Source organism: Megalobrama amblycephala, linkage group LG19 (genome assembly GCF_018812025.1).
Source record: "Megalobrama amblycephala isolate DHTTF-2021 linkage group LG19, ASM1881202v1, whole genome shotgun sequence".
NCBI lineage: Eukaryota > Metazoa > Chordata > Actinopteri > Cypriniformes > Xenocyprididae > Megalobrama > Megalobrama amblycephala.
Window position 1 is genome coordinate 1 of NC_063062.1, and position 20,721 is coordinate 20,721.

At 36.5% G+C, this 20,721-nt stretch overlaps 2 protein-coding genes across 3 annotated transcripts in view; both read right to left on the reverse strand.

Moving 5' to 3' along the window:
- Window positions 1-8,315: 8,315 nt before the first annotated feature.
- On the reverse strand, window positions 8,316-11,476 carry LOC125254366 (sodium/potassium/calcium exchanger 5-like). The gene is made up of 5 exons (XM_048168954.1): window positions 10,687-11,476; window positions 10,193-10,372; window positions 10,033-10,116; window positions 8,665-8,768; window positions 8,316-8,558 (listed from the first exon to the last, which is right to left on the reverse strand). Exons 1-5 carry the CDS (start codon window positions 10,841-10,843, stop codon window positions 8,454-8,456), a joined length of 630 nt encoding a protein of 209 aa, XP_048024911.1. The 5' UTR covers window positions 10,844-11,476; the 3' UTR covers window positions 8,316-8,453.
- Window positions 11,477-12,109: 633 nt separating this feature from the next.
- Window positions 12,110-20,721, reverse strand: part of LOC125254480 (thrombospondin type-1 domain-containing protein 4-like) — a 40,444-nt gene continuing 31,832 nt past the window's right edge. For both annotated transcript variants that reach the window (XM_048169104.1, XM_048169105.1), the window contains 6 exons: window positions 17,648-17,852; window positions 17,186-17,359; window positions 16,934-17,107; window positions 15,285-15,464; window positions 15,053-15,200; window positions 12,110-13,310 (listed from right to left, as the gene is read on the reverse strand). In XM_048169104.1, coding sequence (XP_048025061.1) covers window positions 13,165-13,310; window positions 15,053-15,200; window positions 15,285-15,464; window positions 16,934-17,107; window positions 17,186-17,359; window positions 17,648-17,852 — 1,027 coding nt within the window. In that variant the 3' untranslated portion in view covers window positions 12,110-13,164. The remainder of the gene's footprint in view (window positions 13,311-15,052; window positions 15,201-15,284; window positions 15,465-16,933; window positions 17,108-17,185; window positions 17,360-17,647; window positions 17,853-20,721) is intronic.

The window sequence follows — 20,721 nt, forward strand, 5'->3', positions numbered from 1 at the left end:
CCAATGTTAAGTCTATGGGAGTTTTTTCTGCCGTTTTTTTCGTACTCTGTGCGAACATCGTTCACCCGATCGCTTAGAAAAGTCAGAGCACACCTCTCCTCAATAAGCCGGTCGATTTGACACCTCATATGTGGGTCTACGACAAACGGTGCGGGACGAGTTACACGCCAAAGTTTTGTTCAGGTGAATAGTAATTACAATACTAGAATGTACATTTCCTGAAGAAAATGTGAATGGTGCTTGCAGTGGCAAAATTCGCCACTCGGTTGCTAGGGTACTGTAATTGGTTGTTAGGGCGTGGCTATGAACTTGCTGTGTCACTACTTATTGGATGTCCGAGTCAAACGAGCCCAGCCCCAAGTCTCTACGACCTTCTAAACCAAATATATGATCTCACAGATTTTGTCCCAATGTTAAGTCTATGGGAGTTTTTTCAGCCGATTTTTCGTACGGCGTACGGACATCATACACTCGATCGCTTAGAAAAGTCATAGCACACCTCTCTTCAATAAGCCGGTCGATTTGACACCTCATTCATGGGTCTACGACAAATGGTGCGGGACGAGTTACGTGCCGAAGTTTTGTTCAGGTGAATAGTAATTACAATACTAGAATGTACATTTCCTGAAGAAAATGTGAATGGTGCTTGCAGTGGCAAAATTCGGCACCGGTTGCTAGGGTGCTGTAATTGGTTGCTAGGGCGTGGCTATGAAGTTGCTGTGCCACTACTTATTGGCTGGCCGAATCAAAAGAGCCCAGCCCCAAGTCTCTATGACCTTCTGATCCAAAGATATGATCTCACAGATTTTGACCGAATGTTAAGTCTATGGGAGTTTTTTCAGCCATTTTTTTCGTACGCTGTGCGAACATCGTACACCCGGTCGCTTAGAAAAGTCATAGCACACCTCTCCTCAATAAGCCGGTCGATTTGACACCTCATTCGTGGGTCTACACCAAACGGTGCGGGACGAGTTATGCGCCAAAGTTTTGTTCAGGTGAATAGTAATTACAATACTAGAATGTACATTTCCTGAAGAAAATGTGAATGGTGCTTGCAGTGGCAAAATTCGGCACCGGTTGCTAGGGTGCTGTAATTGGTTGCTAGGGCGTGGCTATGAAGTTGCTGTGTCACTACTTATTGGCTGGCTGAATCAAAAGAGCCCAGCCCCATGTCTCTATGACCTTCTAAACCAAAGATATGATCTCACAGATTTGGCCCCCATGTTAAGTCTATGGGAGTTTTTTCAGCCGTTTTTTCGTACGCTGTGCGAACATTGTACACCCGATCGCTTAGAAAAGTCAAAGCACACCTCTCCTCAATAAGCCGGTCGATTTGACACCTCATTCGTGGGTCTACGACAAACGGTGCGGGACGAGTTACGCGCCAAAGTTTTGTTCAGGTGAATAGTAATTACAATACTAGAATGTACATTTCCTGAAGAAAATGTGAATGGTGCTTGCAGTGGCAAAATTCGCCACTCGGTTGCTAGGGTGCTGTAATTGGTTGCTAGGGCGTGGCTATGAAGTTGCTGTGTCACTACTTATTGGCTGGCTGAATCAAAAGAGCCCAGCCCCAAGTCTCTATGACCTTCTAAACCAAAGATATGATCTCACAGATTTGGTCCCCATGTTAAGTCTATGGGAGTTTTTTCAGCCGTTTTTTCGTACGATGTGCGAACATCGTACACCCGATCACTTAGAAAAGTCATAGCACACCTCTCCTCAATAAGCCGGTCGATTTGACACCTCATTCGTGGGTCTACGACAAACGGTGTGGGACGAGTTAGGCGCCAAAGTTTTGTTCAGGTGAATAGTAATTACAATACTAGAATGTACATTTCCTGAAGAAAATGTGAATGGTGCTTGCAGTGGCAAAATTCGGCTCTCAGGTGCTAGGGTTCTGTAATTGGTTGCTAGGGTGTGGCTATGGAGTTGTCAATACTTATTGGTGGCTTGATAGGCCGAGTAAAAAGAGCCCAGCCCCAAGTCTCTATGACCTTTTAAACCAAAGATATGATCTCACAGATTTGGTCCCCATGTTAAGTCTATGGGAGTTTTTTCAGCCGTTTTTTCGTACGATGTGCGAACATCGTACACCCGATCACTTAGAAAAGTCATAGCACACCTCTCCTCAATAAGCCGGTCGATTTGACACCTCATTCGTGGGTCTACGACAAACGGTGTGGGACGAGTTAGGCGCCAAAGTTTTGTTCAGGTGAATAGTAATTACAATACTAGAATGTACATTTCCTTAAGAAAATGTGAATGGTGCTTGCAGTGGCAAAATTCGTTGTACAAATCATAACGGTTGCTAGGCTTTGGTTGCTAAGGTACTGTGGGCTTCACGGTTTCAAAGCTAAGGGCGCTGTTGCTAGGCGGTTGCTAGGGTGTTCTGGGCGGTTGCTATGGTAAAAGCCACATGGGTGGTTGCTATGGTGTTACCAGGTGGTTGGTAGTTGCCACAGATAGTTACTATGGAGTTTCTATAGAGTTCTTAGCATGTTCTCAGCCCACTTTAGCACTTAGCTAATCACTATTAGCATGTAGCTATTAACTGCTAGCATGTGTAGCATGTTGCAAGTACAGTTTGCTAGCATGAGTCAAAAAAGCCAACCCCCATGTCTCTACGATGTTCTGATGCAGAGATATAGGCATCGCTAAATGGTTGCTAGGGTACTCTGTTTGGTTGCTAGGGAGTGTCTTGGCAGTTGCCAATGATGATACTCCAAAGGCTGCTTGACAATATAAACCAACCGCCATGTCTTTATGATGTTCTGATAAAACGCAGAGATATGGATCTTGAAAAACGGTTGCTAGGGTAATCTGGTTGGTTGCTAGGGAGTGGCCTGGCAGCTACCAATGATGATACTCCAAAGGCTGCTTGACAATATAAACCAACCCACATGTCTTTACGATGTTCTGATGCAGAGATATAGATCTTGCTAAACGGTTGCTAGGGTACTCTGTTTGGTTGCTAGGGAGTGGCTTGGCAGCTACCAATGATGAAAACTCCAAACGCTGCTTGACAATATAAACCAACCCCCATGTCTGTATGATGCTCTGATGCAGAGATATAGGTCTCGCTACACGGTTGCTAGGGTACTCTGTTTGGTTGCTAGGGAGTGGCCTGGCAGCTGCCACTGATGATACACCAAAGGATGTTTGCCAGTATGAATGATATAAACCAACCCCCATGCCACTATGATATTCAAATTTGAAGATATCCCTCTATGCTTTGGGTTGCTAGGGTGCTCTAAATGGTTGCTAGGGCGTGGCTATGAAGTGTTCAAGGTGATTTGTGATTGGCCGTTTGTTACCCCGAGTCAAATGAGCCCACCCTCATGTTTCTATGACACTTTTATCCAAAGATATTCCTTTGATCTTTTTTAATGGAAGTCTATGGAACTTGTTGCTATGCTGCTCAATATGGTTGCTAGGGCGTGGCTTGATAGCTTAACAGTGATCCTGAGACACTGATTGGTTGTCTGAGTGAAATGAGCCCACCCCCTTGTCTCTATGACACTGTGATCAATAGTGAGTGAGTGACAGAAAGGTTTCTGAGGGCCTGCGTGTGTGAGTGTGTGTGAGAAAGTGACAGTTGAAATTCAAATTTCTGAAGATTCCGCCATTGAAAGTCAATGGGACTTTTTTGGCCGCTTTTTCGTCCCCTGTGCGAACATCGTTGGTCCGATCGCTTATAAAAGTCATAGCACACCTCTCCTCAATGAGCCGGTCGATTTGACACCTCATTCATGGGTCTAGGACAAACGCTGCGGGAGGAGTAGCGCGCAGAAATAAAAGTGGAAGAAAATGAGTGTCTGTGTCTGAGAGAGAAAGGCTTCTAAGGGCCTGCGTGTGTGAGTGTGTGTGAGAAAGTGACAGTTGAGAGAGACGGAATGTTCGTGAATTTGAATTTTTCAATGTAAGTCAATGGGACTTTTTTGACCGCTTTTTCGTCCGCTGTGTGAACATCGTTGGTCCGATCGCTTATAAAAGTCATAGCACACCTGTCCTCAATGAGCCGGTCGATTTGACACCTCATTCATGGGTCTAGGACAAAAACTGCGGGAGGAGTAGCGCGCAGAAATTGTGTCCAGAAGAAGAAGAAGAAGAATAATAAGTATGAGCAATAATAAGAATGGAGCTTTGCCTTTGGCAAGCACCATTAACTAGAATGTACATTTCCTGAAGAAAATGTGAATGGTGCTTGCAGTGGCAAAATTCACCACTCGGTTGCTAGCGGTTGCTAAGGTACTTGGGGTGGTTGCTAGTGTGTTCTGGGTGGTTGCTAGGCGGTTGCTATGGTAACCAGGGTGGTTGCTAGGGTGTTGCTAGGCAGTTGCTAAGGTACCTGGGGTGGTCACTATGGTGTTGCTAGGCGGTTGCTAGGGTGTTCTGGGTGGTTGCTAGGCGGTTGCTATGGTAACCTGGGTGGTTGCTAGGGTGTTGCTAGGCAGTTGCTAAGGTACCTGGGGTGGTCACTACGGTGTTGCTAGGCGGTTGCTAGGGTGTTCTGGGTGGTTGCTAGGCGGTTGCTATGGTAACCCAAGTGGTTGCTAGGGTGTTGCTAGGTAGTTGCTAAGGTACTTGGGGTGGTTGCTAAGGTGTTGCTAGGCGGTTGCTAGGGTGTTCTGGGTGGTTGCTAGGCTGTTGCTAGGCGGTTGCTATGGTAACCAGGGTGGTTGCTAGGGTGTTGCTAGGCAGTTGCTAAGGTACTTTGGGTGGTTGCTAAGGTGTTGCTAGGCGGTTGCTAGGGTGTTCTAGGTGGTTGCTAGGCGGTTGCTATGGTAACCTGGGTGGTTGCTAAGGTGTTGCTAGGCAGTTGTTAAGGTACCTGGAGTGGTCACTATGGTGTTGCTAGGCGGTTGCTAGGGTGTTCTGGGCAGTTGCTATGGTAACCTGGGTGGTTGCTATGGTGTTACTAGGTGGTTGGTAGTTGGCACAGATAGTTACTATGGAGTTTCTATAGAGTTCTTAGCATGTTCTCAGCCCACTTTAGCACTTAGCTAATCACTATTAGCATGTAGCTATTAACTGCTAGCATGTGTAGCATGTTGCAAGTACAGTTTGCTAGCATGAGTCAAAAAAGCCAACCCCCATGTGTCTACGATGTTCTGATGCAGAGATATAGGCATCGCTAAATGGTTGCTAGGGTACTCTGTTTGGTTGCTAGGGAGTGGCTTGACAGTTGCCAATGATGATACTCCAAAGGCTGCTTGACAATATAAACCAACCCCCATGTCTTTATGATGTTCTGATGCAGAGATATGGATCTTGAAAAACGGTTGCTAGGGTAATCTGGTTGGTTGCTAGGGAGTGGCTTGGCAGCTGCCAGTAATGATAAACCAAAGGCTGCTTGCCAGTATGAATGATATAAACCAACCCCCATGCCTCTATGATATTCAGATTTGAAGATATCCCTCTATTCTTTGGGTTGCTAGGGTGCTCTTAATGGTTGCTAGGGCGTGGCTAGGAGGTCTTGAAGGTGATTCGTGATTGGCCGTTTGCTGCCCCGAGACAAATGAGCCCACCCTCATGTTTCTATGACACTTCTATCCAAAGATATTCCTTTGATCTTTTTCAATGGAAGTCTATGGAACTTGTTGCTATGGTGCTCTATATGGTTGCTAGGGCGTGGCTTGATAGCTTCACAATGATCCTGGGAGACTGATTGGTCACCTGAGTGAAATGAGCCCACCCCCTTGTCTCTATGTCATTGTGATCCAGAGTTATGTTAAATACAAAATCCCTATGTAATTTCCCATAGTAGGAAAAACACAGTACTTCCTGGTTCATGGGCACGGCTTCACCATAGTATGTCTATGGGGCAAATTTGGGCAGCTCTTGCGCCCCAGGGGTACAACTTACACCCCATTTTGAGGTATGGTCTGAGAGAGCCTGTCAGCCTCTTCAAACGTGGTAACTCACATGATTCTACGAAATTCTCGTTAGGAGCTATGACTCGTCAAAGTTCGTCGCAATGTTAAGTCTATGGGATTTTTCGCCCGATTTTTCGCCCGCCGGACGAACATCGTACACCCGATCGCTTATAAAAGTCATAGCACACCACTCCTCAATAGGCCGGTCGATTTGACACCTCATTCGTGGGTCTATGACAAAAACTGCGGGACGAGTTACGCGCAGACGAAAGTGTCCAGAAGAAGAAGAATAATAATAAGTATGCAGAAGATTAAGAATGGAGCTTTGCCTTTGGCAAGCACCATTAATAATATGGCTTTTGGATTATTGCAGAAAATAAGCTCTACAAAAGTTTATGATTCTTACACATTTTAAAGATAATCTTCACAAATAAACAAAGCTTTTATGAATTTTGAAGCCTACAATCTAAAAGCTCTAGTTTGGATATCGCACGATTTCATTAGCATTTTTTTATGTACATTTTGGGATATTGCATTTAAAAAAAGCTGGATGTAACATCAGTGGAATGTTTGCATTTTAATAATTTAATAACTTTCTCAAAATGTAAGCATAAAAATGTTATGTATACATCATTAATGGGACTTTTATTCTGAAATGTTGTAATTGGATGTTTGCCTAACGTTTTTAACCTCTGATCGCATTCAGGACAGTTTTGACCCGGAAGCATTACATAAACATTTCTAAAAAATCTTTGCATATGGACTACCTAAATACACATCAATTTCTTTATTTTTTTTTCAGATTTTTTACCTTTTTTTTTTTTTTTTAGATATAACCATTTAAATTCAATTTTTATACCTTTCACGTTTGGGTCACGTTTGTATGGAAGCACTAAATAAAACATTTAAAAAGTTAATTGCGACTTTTTATCACACAATTCTGACTTTTTTTTCTCAGAATTGCAAGATATAAACTAAGAAAAGAAAAAAAATTTCCCTAACAATTGCACATTATAATAAGCAAATATAAAGTCGCAATTCCGACTTTATATCACGCAATTCCGACTTTATATCTCGCAATTCTGACTATAAATCTTGCCATTCTGACTTTATATTACGCAATTCCGACTTTATATCTCGCAATTCTGACTTTATATCACGCAATTCTGACTTTATATCACGCAATTCCGACTTTATATCTCGCAATTCCGACTTTATATCACACAATTCCGACTTTATATCACGCAATTCTGACTTTATATCTCGCAATTCCGACTTTATATCACGCAATTCCGACTTCATATCTCGCAATTCTGACTTTATATCACACAATTCCGACTTTATATCACGCAATTCCGATTTTATATCTCGCAATTCCGACTTCATATCTCGCAATTCCGACTTTATATCTCGCAATTCCGACTTTATATCTCGCAATTCTGACTTTATATCACGCAATTCTGACTTTATTTCTCGCAATTCCGACTTTATATCTCGCAATTCCGACTTTATATCTCGCAATTCTGACTTTATATCTCGCAATTCTGACTTTAAATCTCGCAATTCCGACTTTATATCTCGCAATTCCGACTTTATAACTCGCAATTCTGACTTTAAATCACACAATTCCGACTTTATAACTCGCAATTGTGAGTTTATATCTCGCAAACAAAAGTCAGAATTGTGAGATATAAAGTCACAATTACCTTTTTTATTTTTTATTTGAATTTGATTATATGAATTTTGTTGGTAAATTTGAATATGCACATACAAAGACACTATAAATTGACAAAAGATGCAACTGACATAATAAATAAACTATATCTAATAAACTACAACCTAATGTGTTTGTAGAACAAAAGTTCAAAGACCAAATAGTCTAAATTTGAAAAAGGAAAGAGAGTTTGAAAGAGGAGAAATACACATTTCACATATCTACAATATAGTTTTAGTTGAAAAATATTAAGTTATGACTGTTTTATAAGCTCACGTTCCATCGGGTCAAACCTGACCCGGGAATACAAAAGGTGTAGACAGTTTTTTAATACAGGGTTAAATGTTACAAAATGTTTCAGAGAACATTCAAAAGTAACATTCAGAAATAACTTTTTAATAACTTAAAGGGTTAGTTCACCCAAAAATGAAAATAATGTCATTTATAACTCACCCTCATGCCTCAAGATTCATAACGCTCCGAAGCTTCCTGAAGCAGTGTTTTGAAATCGGCCATCACTAAATAAGTCGTTATTTTGTTTTTTTGGAGTGCCAAAAATATTCTCATCTCTTTATAATATTAATATTGAACCACTGTACTCACATGAACTGATTTAAATATGTTTTTAGTACATTAATGGATCTTGAGAGAGGAAATGTCATTGCTGGCTATGCAGGCCTCACTGAGCCATCGGATTTCATCAAAAATATCTTAATTTGTGTTCTTAAGATGAACGAAGGTCTTACGGGTGTGGAACGACATGAGGGAGAGTAATTAATGATATTATTTTCATTTTTGGGTGAACTAACCCTTTAATGGGAACGTTGGCTGGGAGAATCATTACCGTAAGCGTCACAGACTCACCAGTAAACTCTGTTATCTGAGATTATGGCAATGACTGCGGCGACGCTGATGGCGTATGCGACACAGTCTCTGAACAACGGCCAGCAGGTGAGGCGAGCCGTCTGAACAGAATGAAAACACACACAGCTGAGACACAGATACTACAGACACACACCGGCATGCTTACGGCACGTGAATATTGATAATGCGGCTGAAAATGTCACACACCACAGAGGTCAAGAGGCCACACGCCGCACAGATGCACAGCAGGTTATACACGGCCGATCCCATGATGGTGCTCACGCCGATATCTCCTTTAGTCACAAACACACCTGAGGAGGAAACACACTCAAAGTCATTGTTTTAAATTCATGTAATATAAGTCTCTGGTGTCTCCAGAATGTGTGTGTGAAGTTTCAGCTCAAAATACCCCACAGATCATTTATTATAGCTTGTCAAATTTGAGCAAAAACACGCCATTTTTGTGTGTGTTCCTTTAAATGCAAATGAGCTGCTGCTCCCGCCCCCTTTCCAGAAGAGGGCGGAGCTTTAACAGCTCAACAACAACAAAGCTGGAGAATCTCACGCAGTAAAATGATGAAAGTGTTCAGCCTTACATTGTTCAAACCGGAGTCGACACTGATGGAGAGACTCAGGAAGAAGTTACAACTTTTAGACGTTTCTGAATGGTTAGTGGATAAATTGATGTAGTTGCTGTGGAGTTGATTCAACTCATCCACTAGCATGTGCCGTCATGTTCATCTTTTGTGCAAATCCAGCGTTCGATTGGCGTAAAATGACGGCATGACAACAACACTCTACTACAACTCCTCTTCCTCTTCTCTAAAGCAGCCCAACATGGCCACGCCCCCTTAGTTGTGTGTTCTCGGGGGCGGGGTTTATGTAAATTTTAGGGTTAGTGATGTCACTAACCCAGGAAGAAGCTCGTTGTAGTCCCTACCAGCCGTTTGTTGTAGTGATTTCTGTAAAAGAAAACATCTCTCTTTGCATTGAACTTTGAGCGTCGTAACTTTGCAGATGTTGTTTATGATCAAACAGCAACATTACACACTAACTAAAGTTAAAAAAGTCAAATCATAATCAACCACCCCTTTAAAAGCTATAGTTATTCAGTCAAGAACATTGAGTGATTTTCTCTTTCTTTTGTTGTTTGATTAACATTAATGACGAACAGCTGCAGGTTTATTTGGCTACTGTCACTTTAAGACTGAATGCACGGATCCAATACGCTGATACAAATCTGATATTCTCCCATCTGTTTACATTGTGTTTACATGAATACTCACCAAAACAGACATTTTGACATAATTTTGTGTGTATTTGTCTGTTCAAGTGCAAAAAGACGTGAAAGAGAGCTCAGTTCAGTACTCGTGTGCTGTCTGAGAGGCGGCTTTCTGTGTGCGCAAAGAAAACCGAACTTAATTGAGCTCTCTTTCGTGCTTTTTCAGATTTATCCATATGCTCTTCTCTTTCTCCCAGACATTTACATTTTCTAATGTTTTATAAGATATGCAGCACGTATGCCAACTTGTGTCCTGCCGGGAGATTAGTGATTTGTGATATTTCTGAGATTACCCAGAAACGCAGTGACGAGTTCCGGCGCCGAGCTCCCCGCTGCCATGAAAGTGGCTCCAGCAACATCTTGTGAGAGACCGAGACCTGAAACACAACCAGATCCAGTCAGATCACAGCGCAGACACACTGCCAGACAAAACCAGACCGAACACCGGCTTACGCTCGCTGATGACCTCGAGTGACGGCAGGAAATAATCATCACACACGATGGAGACGGCCAGAAGCATGTAGAAGATGATCATGAAGTAAATCAGAATCCCTCCGTCTTTCCTCTCCTGAAGCGTGAAGAATCCTTCGGGAAATTCTGAGGACTGCGGCGGGACGCAGTCGCTCGCATTTTCTGCAAAACACACAGATCTTCATTATCAGCTCCAGTGATTTCTGAAGGGTTTAAAAGACAATTAATATTCAGTATTCATATCACTGATTTGACTGAACTGACTCTTTCAGATGAGAACAAAACTTGATCTGAATAATCACTCTATTGTCTTTTTAGAGCTGCTTAAAGCTGAAATTGGATTTGTTTCATAATAATGAAGTTTACAACATCAACACTGTTAATTAAGCAGCTTTAAATGGTATAAAGCACTATAGAAACACACGTGACTCAAACTCTTGCTGAAAGAATCTCAACATGAATCAAATCTCTCTCACCAACATCCCGACGGACTCTCGCAGGAGCCGAACCCTGAAAACTCTTTCCGACGGAGAAGACGAGATGAATCGCTGCAAATATAAGCAAAACTATGGCGATGATATAGAGCAGAACATCTCTCCGCTTCCTCCGGTGAAGAACCGTGTCTTTCCTCATCGTTCCCACCGATTACTGATGCTTGAGGAGATTCATGGAGCCGTCGGAGCTGAAGTTTATTCCTGGACTGTGTGTGTGTGTGTATCACGAGACTCATTATTCTGCATGAACGAGTCTCAAGCCTTCAGGGCTGAAACAAGTTTGACAAATACAAATGTTTTCATGCAAAATTATGTGCCTCTTAAGGAGATCAATCAATTTGCGCACACTGAATCTGTGCACATAATTTATGGCTTACACATACGCATCATTGAGATGACTGATGAATTATTCATATTTTGTCCTCTTGTTATTTTGCTGGATGTGATCGGATGGATTTAACCAGGAGCGTCTCTAGTCCTGGACTGACTTCAGTTTATTCTAGATCAGGGTTAGAGCCCCAAATATGATCATCCCCATATATTTTTATGCATAAATAACTAATTATTATTATGAAAAATTAATATTATAAATATGCGTATAATATTATTTGGAAAATATTCAGTTTCTATTATGATGCATCAATGCATTCTTTCCTACTTGCCTATAAGATGGATTATTTATTTAAATAAAAATAAATTTTAATACATTTATTTATTTTAGTTAAATGCATTAAAAATTATTGAAATCCATTTTTATTTATTATAATAAAATTAATTTATTTAAATCATTTTTTATTTATTTATATTAATCAAAAGTTTATTTACTTTTTATTTACATCAAATTTAATTTATTTTAATTAATTTATTCATTTTAATCAAATGTATTAATTCATTATTTATTTAAATATTTTTCAATCAAATGTATTTTTACATAAAAATATTTTTCATTTTACATACTTTGTAGTCAAAGTACAAAGTTTTTATTTCTTTACATAAAATGTGTTTATTTTAAATAATTGTTTAAAAATCAATTTGTATTTATTTCAATCTTTTTTATTTTAATCAAATGTATTTAAATAATGTTTTATTTATTTATTTACATCATTGCATTCTGTTCTACTCACTATAGTACTGTACTGTTAGACATATTTATTTATTTAAATTAAATTTTATTCATTTGTTATCAACTTATTTTAATCAAATGTTTTAGTTTATTTTATTTACATCACATTTTATTTATTTACCATTATAAATGTATTCATTTTAATCAGATTTATTAACTTATTTATTTATTTAAATAAATATTTATTCAATTATTTTTTTTTTTTATCAAACTGATTTATGTTCGTTAGTTTAATCTTATTTTTCCCCGGACCCCAGTTTAAAAACTCATCTGAAGATTCACTCAGAATTCAACTTTAGATTTTAATCACTTTATAAAGAGTAAAAAGATACAGCTCAACGGATCTGAATGAGTATGAAGATGTCGACAAATCTGTTTCAAAACTACAAAAACTGAATGTGTTCAAAATATAAATACACGCGAGTACAATAAAAATATACATGTGACTGCATGTGACTCTTCTCATTTGTGTCGTTATTATGGAGATAAAATAGTCTCAAAATTAATCAAGCCACATTTTGCTTCTTGACTCAAAGCACTGAGTAAAGGTGTATTATGATTGGCTGGCTGGATGAAAAACCCACATCTGATTGGCTAAAGAGAAAATCACGGCGTCTGACAGGAAAGTCTCAAAACAGACACAAACCCATCATGATATGACGATATGAAAACAAAATTTCAAAATTTCTGAATCTTATTTTGTGAACATGAATGAGATTGATTTCAGTTTTGCAAATATATTGTTTGTGAATGTGAATTAGCTTATACATTTGTGAATCATATTTTGTAAATACATTATTTTTAGGTTAGGAAACGTGAACGATGTATAACTAATGTTTTTGTGCTAACGTTTTGAGAACATTATGTGAGACCAGATAACTTTGAACAAACGTTCTATTAACGTTACTGGAAGAACGTTTGTCCATAACGTTGAGAGAACGTTCCCTGACTGTTGTGTTCCAGTTTTACAGTGAGCTGAACACGTTCACGCCGCTTCATTCGGCGACAAACACACAGAATGATTCAGGACTGAATCCACATTAAACTGACGCAGTGTGAACAGAACTAATACAGTGATGGTGCTGGAGAATCTCGTTCTCGTCTCGTTCGCAGCGCAGTTTCTCGTGTTCGGTGTACTCACTGATCTCCGTACAGTTCGTGACACTGATCCCGTCGAGCGTCTTTAGAGTTTCAGATGGTCTGTTTATGCCACATGTGTGTTTGGTTCCCGCTGAAGAACCACGACGAGGCCACAGATGCATTTCCCATCCAAACAGAATTAGTGACGAGCGGTTAGTCCGTTTCTCCCTCGTTCCGGTTCAGATGGACGGATGTCCTCAGGATCGGCGTCTCCAGCGTCCGGAGCTCCGGTGCGCCACACGCCTGCAGGACACGCAACACGCCGTCTGATAGTAGTCGTACACGCAGAGACGCGCCTGGACCACCACGTTACAGTTGAAGTATTTATCACGACACTTTTCATCTGAAAACACAGAAAATAAACAGATCCAACGATGAATCTCACAAAAACATGTTCAGGTCCCAGCATAACCAAATCATAAAATCATAAAAATAAAATCATAAGAAAAAAAATATTTGTATGAGGAAAATCAAGCCCATTTTTCCATCGTTGCAGTATATTTATGATGATTAAGGATATTTACCCAAAATTTACCCAAACATTTACCCAAAACTCAAAAGAAACAATATTTTGCATGTAGAAAATTTAAATAAATATTTAAATATAAGTTATATATATTTATAAAATATAATTAATATTAATAATTATATATATGTAAAATGTATTTAATTAAATATATATTTAAATATTATATATTTAAATTTTTATTTATTTATTTAAATTTTCTATAATTATTCTACAAAATACAGTTAATCTATAATATATAATAATTATATATAATATTTACATATAATATTTAAATATAGTTATTTTATGTTAAATATATATAATATATAATATATAATAATTATATATTTTATTTAAATATGTTGATAATAATATATAATAATTATATATAATATTTATAATTTATTTATAATTTATTTATTTCTTATTTAAACAAAATATTTTGCATGTAGAAAATTTAAATAAATAAATAAATACATATTTAAAAAAACTTATATATATAAATATCAAAGAAAATAGTTTATATATATATATATATATATATATATATATATATATATACACTACCCGTCAAAAATTTGGGAACATTACTATTTTTAATGTTTTTGAACAAAGTCTCTTATGCTCATTAAGGCTGCATTTATTTCATAATAAATACAGAAAAAACAATAATATTGTGAAATATTATTACAATTTAAAATTATGGTTTTTTATCTTAATATACTTTGAAATATAATTAATTTCTGCGATTCAAAGCTGAATTTTCAGCATCATTACTCCAGTCTTCCTTCAGAAATCATTCTGATATGATGATTTATTATCAATGTTGGAAACAGTTGTGCTGCTTAATATTATTTTATAACCTGTGATGCTTTTTCAGGATTCTTTGATGAGTAAAAAGTAAAAAAAATATCAGCATTTATTTAAATTAAATTTTTTGTAACAATATACACTACTGTTCATAAGTTTGAGGTCAGTATTTTTTCTTTTTTTTTTTTTTAAAGAAATTAATACTTTTTTTCAGCACTGATGTTTTAAATTGATAAAAAGTGATAGTAAAGATTTATATAGTTAGAAAATATTTATATTTTGAATAAATGCTGTTCTTTTTGACCATTTATTCATCAACGAATCTTGAAAAGTATCACAGTCTCCAAAAAAATATAAAGCAGCACAACTGTTTCCAACTTTGATAATAACTGAGTATCAAATCATCATATCAGAATGATTTCTGAAGGATCATGTGACACTGAAGACTGGATTTAATGATGCTGAAAATTAAGCTTTGATCACAGGAATAAATTATATTTTAAAGTATATTATAATAGAAAACCCATCATTTTAAACTGTAATAATATTTCACAATATTACTGTTTTTTCTGTATTTACTATGAAATAAATGCAGCCTTAATGAGCATAAGAGACTTTGTTCAAAAACATTAAAAATTGTAATGTTTCCAAACTTTTGACCATTTAAATGTTCTATATGCAAAATACAGTTTCTTTCTTTTAATTTTTGGGTAAATGTGACAGATGAATATGAAGTGACATGTTTATATATTCATGATGGAACTGACCAATCAGAGGGAGGCAGGGCTCAGGGTTACACTCCTCCCTCTCGTGCGGCTTCAGCGTTTCCTCACAGCGCTCGCTGGTGGTCATGTGATCATCAGAGAGACAGCGCACCTCTCGCACACGGTAGCCGGCCTCACACGTCTTGGAGCACTGGAAACACGCAGACAGAAGAGCCACATTTACAGTGTCTGATTCTGCAAAGCTGCTGTGCGGCTGTTAGCTGCTCTGTCTCACCGCGCTCCAGTCCGTGTGGAACCACTTCGCTCCGCAGGCCTTGATGAAGCAGCTCTGCTGGCTGAGCGGACGGTCCAGAGACGAACACTCGTACGCCGGCATCACCGCAAAACCCTCATCAGACCTCATCAGACACACTACTGCCCTCTGCTGGCTGCCGGTGCCGCACTCCGCCGAGCACTGACACACACACACACACACACATTTTATTTGCATTAATAAATATTTTGTAACTGTTTATTTTGATTGTTTTTAAAATCCTTTAATTAACTGATTAATTTAGCATTTTATGATTCAATTAATTATATAAATTTTTAGTATGCACTAATTTTTTTATTTTAAATCATTTAATTTTGCATGCTATCTATTTTAGTGTTTTTTTAGTGTTTTCATTTTAAAATCATTTATTTAATTTTGTATTTTATGATTCAGTTCATTTTAGTGTTTATTTTGATTGCTTTTATTTTAAAATAATTTATATTAATTTAGCATTTTTATAATTTAATACATTTTTATTAAGTGTTTATTTTGATTGTTTTTATTTTACAATTTTGTTTTAATTTGCATTATATGAGTTAGAAAATCTTTAACTGTTTATTTTGATTGTTTTTAAAATCCTTGAATTAACTGATTAATTTAGCATTTTATGATTCAATTAATTAATATAGCATTTTTATTTTTAGGATTTCATTCGTTTTTAGCAATTATTTTGATTATTTTGTAAATTTGTATTTCATGATTCAATTAATTTGTGTTTGAGTGTTTTTATTTGAAAATCATTTACTTTAATTTTGAAACTATATGATTTAATTTTTAGCATTCACATTTTTTTCATTTTAAAATCATTTAAATTTGCATGTTATTTAATTAATTTTTAGTGTTTTTTTAGTGTTTTCATTTTAAAATCATTTATTTAATTTTGTATTTTATGATTCAATTCATTTTAGTGTTTAATTTGATTGCTTTTATTTTAAAATCATTTATATTAATTTAATAAATCTTTAGTAAGTGTTTATTTTGACTGTTTTTATTTTACAATTTTGTTTTAATTTTACATTTTTATGATTAAATGCATTTTTAGCAAATGTTTATTTTGATTGTTTTAATGTTTAAAATCATTTATATTAATTCCACATTTTATGATTCAAATAATTTTAGTGTTTATTTTGATTGTTTTTATTTTACAATAATTTATTTTAATTTTGCATTTTATGATTAAATGCATTTTTAGCAAATTTTAATTTTGCGTGTTTTTATTTTGAAATCATGTATTTTAATTTTGCATTTTTATGATTTAATTAATTTTTTGTATGTATTTATTTTACAATAATTTATATTAATTTAGCATTTTTATGATTTCATACATTTTTAGTAAAAATTTTTTTATTGTTTTATTTTAATATAGTTTATTTTAATTATGATTTAATATTTTTTGTTTATTGCTATTCTTTTTTTCAGCATTTTTGTGATTCAGTTCATTTTTAGTAAATGTTTTACCTTGATTATTTTATTTTAAATTATTAATTTATTTTAATTAGACATTTTTATGATTTAATTATTAGTTTTTCTAACTCACGAACCCTAACCCTGATCTACAACATCAGTCTGCTGTGATCGCCACAGTGAAATGCATGATCGGAGGGCCGTACCTGACTCCAGGGGCCGGTGAACCACTCGGTGCGGCTCTCACAGGGGCCGTTGTTGCAGGGCTGAGCCTCGGCCGGCCGCTCGGACCCGCAGCCCTCCAGAGGCAGACTGCTGATGTGATTGCTGAGACACAGAACGCCGCGCGTCCGCACACCCATGCCGCAGTCCGCAGAGCACTGCCGTCACAGCACAAACACGTGAGCGCAGCGACACACGCGTGATCAGAAACCAGACCGTGTTCCGGCGTGACTCACCTGAGCGCTCCACTCGCTGAAGAACCAGCTCTTGGTACACGGACCCGCGTCGCAGTTCTCCATGTCGCTGGGACGGAGTTTCATGTTGCACTCCTCATCTTCCACGATATCACCAACATTACTGACACAGTGCACCTCACGTGACCTCTGACCCACGCCGCACGGCACAGAGCACTGACAACACACACACACACACACTAATGCGTTTAAGCTGTGCACAGACGCTTCTCCCGACACAGCTCAGTTTCACGTTTGAAGATTGATTCTGCCACAGTAATGCAAGACTGCATGTGTATAGTATGTTTTTAGCCTTACTTGTACCCACTAACGAAACTAGTGTTATTGCAGTTATCAAATCCAAAGCTCCGCCCACTGCCCCCGCTGATAGGCTATTGCTCAGAGTCCTCACGTGTGTGGCCAATCAGCGGGTAGGAGGGGCTGTGACTGACAGCTGTCACTCACGGGACTCCACTCCGAGCGAATCTGCCACTCGCTGCAGATCTTCAGCTGGCAGGTGCTGCTGGTCTCAGGCTGCTCCAGGTGCTGGCACCGGCTGATGTGCACGTTTAACGTGCGGTTGGCGTACGCCTGACGACACAGGACCTGACGATGCTGCAGCCCCAAACCACACATCTTACTGCACTCGGACCACTCGCCGATGTCCCAGCTGAACACACGATCACAGACAAATCAATCAGTGATATTCTACGAGAGCTCGTGTCATGATGTGAATGTAGTGACATCTGAAGGGTGACTATATTCAGTCTTTTGTGGACATAATATTATAAAACACTTTATTATTATATTAACATGAATTCAGTATACACTTTATTGATGATGCATACTATTCTATATAAAACCAACCAATATTTAAATCAGCAATATTTAAATCTCGTTATCGAACAAAACTGAAATGTTTAAATCTTGTAATCGGACAAAACTGACAATATTTAAATCTCTTAATCAAAAAATGATAATATTGAAATCTCTTAATCGAACAAAATTAAAATCTTGTAATTGAACAAAACAACATTTAAATCTGTAAATGAAACAAAACCGACAATATTTAAATCTCGTAATCGAACAAAACCAACAATATTTAAATCTCTTAATCAAACACAACCATCAAAATGTAAACCTTCTAATTGAACAAAACCAACTGTCAAAATTAAAATCTCGTAATCGAACAAAACCGACAATATTGAAATCTCTTAATCGAACAAAACCGACAATATTTAAATCTCTTAATCGAACAAAACTGTCAAAATTAAAATCTCGTAATCGAACAAAACCTACAATATTGAAATCTCTTAATCGAACAAAACCATCAAAATTAAAATCTCGTAATCGAACAAAACCGACAATATTGAAATCTCTTAATTGAACAAAACTGTCAAAATTAAAATCTCGTAATCGAACAAAACTGTCAAAATTAAAATCTCGTAAATCGAACAAAACCGACAATATTGAAATCTCTTAATCGAACAAAACCAACAATATTGAAATCTCTTAATCGAACAAAACCTACAATATTGAAATCTCTTAATCGAACAAAACCGACAATATTGAAATCTCTTAATCAAACAAAACCTACAATATTGAAATCTCTTAATCGAACAAAACCATCAAAATTAAAATCTCGTAAATCGAACAAAACCGACAATATTGAAATCTCTTAATTGAACAAAACTGTCAAAATTAAAATCTCTTAATTGAACAAAACCATCAAAATTAAAATCTCGTAAATCGAACAAAACCGACAATATTGAAATCTCTTAATTGAACAAAACCATCAAAATTAAAATCTCGTAATCGAACAAAACCGACAATATTGAAATCTCTTAATTGAACAAAACTGTCAAAATTAAAATCTCGTAATCGAACAAAACTGTCAAAATTAAAATCTCGTAAATCGAACAAAACCGACAATATTGAAATCTCTTAATCGAACAAAACCAACAATATTGAAATCTCTTAATCGAACAAAACCTACAATATTGAAATCTCTTAATCGAACAAAACCGACAATATTGAAATCTCTTAATCAAACAAAACCTACAATATTGAAATCTCTTAATCGAACAAAACCATCAAAATTAAAATCTCGTAAATCGAACAAAACCGACAATATTGAAATCTCTTAATCGAACAAAACCTACAATATTGAAATCTCTTAATCGAACAAAACCGACAATATTGAAATCTCTTAATCAAACAAAACCTACAATATTGAAATCTCTTAATCGAACAAAACCATCAAAATTAAAATCTCGTAAATCGAACAAAACCGACAATATTGAAATCTCTTAATCGAACAAAACCAACAATATTGAAATCTCTTAATCGAACAAAACCTACAATATTGAAATCTCTTAATCGAACAAAACCGACAATATTGAAATCTCTTAATCAAACAAAACCTACAATATTGAAATCTCTTAATCGAACAAAACCATCAAAATTAAAATCTCGTAAATCGAACAAAACCGACAATATTGAAATCTCTTAATCGAACAAAACCATCAAAATTAAAATCTCGTAATCGAACAAAACTGTCAAAATTAAAATCTCGTAATCGAACAAAACCGACAATATTGAAATCTCTTAATCGAACAAAACCGACAATATTTAAATCTCTTAATCGAACAAAACCATCAAAATTAAAATCTCGTAATCGAACAAAACCGACAATATTGAAATCTCTTAATTGAACAAAACTGTCAAAATTAAAATCTCGTAATCGAACAAAACCTACAATATTGAAATCTCTTAATCGAACAAAACCATCAAAATTAAAATCTCGTAATCGAACAAAACCGACAATATTGAAATCTCTTAATTGAACAAAACTGTCAAAATTAAAATCTCGCAATCGAACAAAACTGTCAAAATTAAAATCTCGTAATCGAACAAAACTGTCAAAATTAAAATCTCGTAATCGAACAAAACCGACAATATTGAAATCTCGTAAATTGAACAAAACCAACAATATTGAAATCTCTTAATCGAACAAAACCTACAATATTGAAATCTCTTAATCGAACAAAACCATCAAAATTAAAATCTCGTAATCGAACAAAACTGTCAAAATTAAAATCTCGTAATCGAACAAAACCGACAATATTGAAATCTCGTAAATTGAACAAAACCAACAATATTGAAATCTCTTAATCGAACAAAACCTACAATATTGAAATCTCTTAATCGAACAAAACCATCAAAATTAAAATCTCGTAATCGAACAAAACCTACAATATTGAAATCTCTTAGTCGAACAAAACTGTCAAAATTAAAATCTCGTAATCGAACAAAACTGTCAAAATTAAAATCTCGTAATCGAACAAAACCGACAATATTGAAATCTCTTAATTGAACAAAACTGACGATATTGAAATCTCTTAATCAAACAATATTTAAATCAGTTTTCTTGATCACTCAGTCGTGTTCGAGTCACTGCTGCACTGATATTGCTCTAGACAACACTATAAACACAATATATCTAGATGTAAATCCAGAGGATCACTCGTATCATCATT

Excerpts from the sequence above, each read along its gene's own strand:
- LOC125254366 (XM_048168954.1), bottom strand. The coding sequence starts at position 10,843 with ATGAGGAAAGACACGGTTCTTCACCGGAGGAAGCGGAGAGATGTTCTG. Across the intron at positions 8,769-10,032 it reads ACTCGTCACTGCGTTTCTGG|GTGTGTTTGTGACTAAAGGA; the intron begins GTAATCTCAGAA and ends TTTCCTCCTCAG. Across the intron at positions 8,559-8,664 it reads GTGGCCTCTTGACCTCTGTG|ACGGCTCGCCTCACCTGCTG; the intron begins GTGTGTGACATT and ends CATTCTGTTCAG.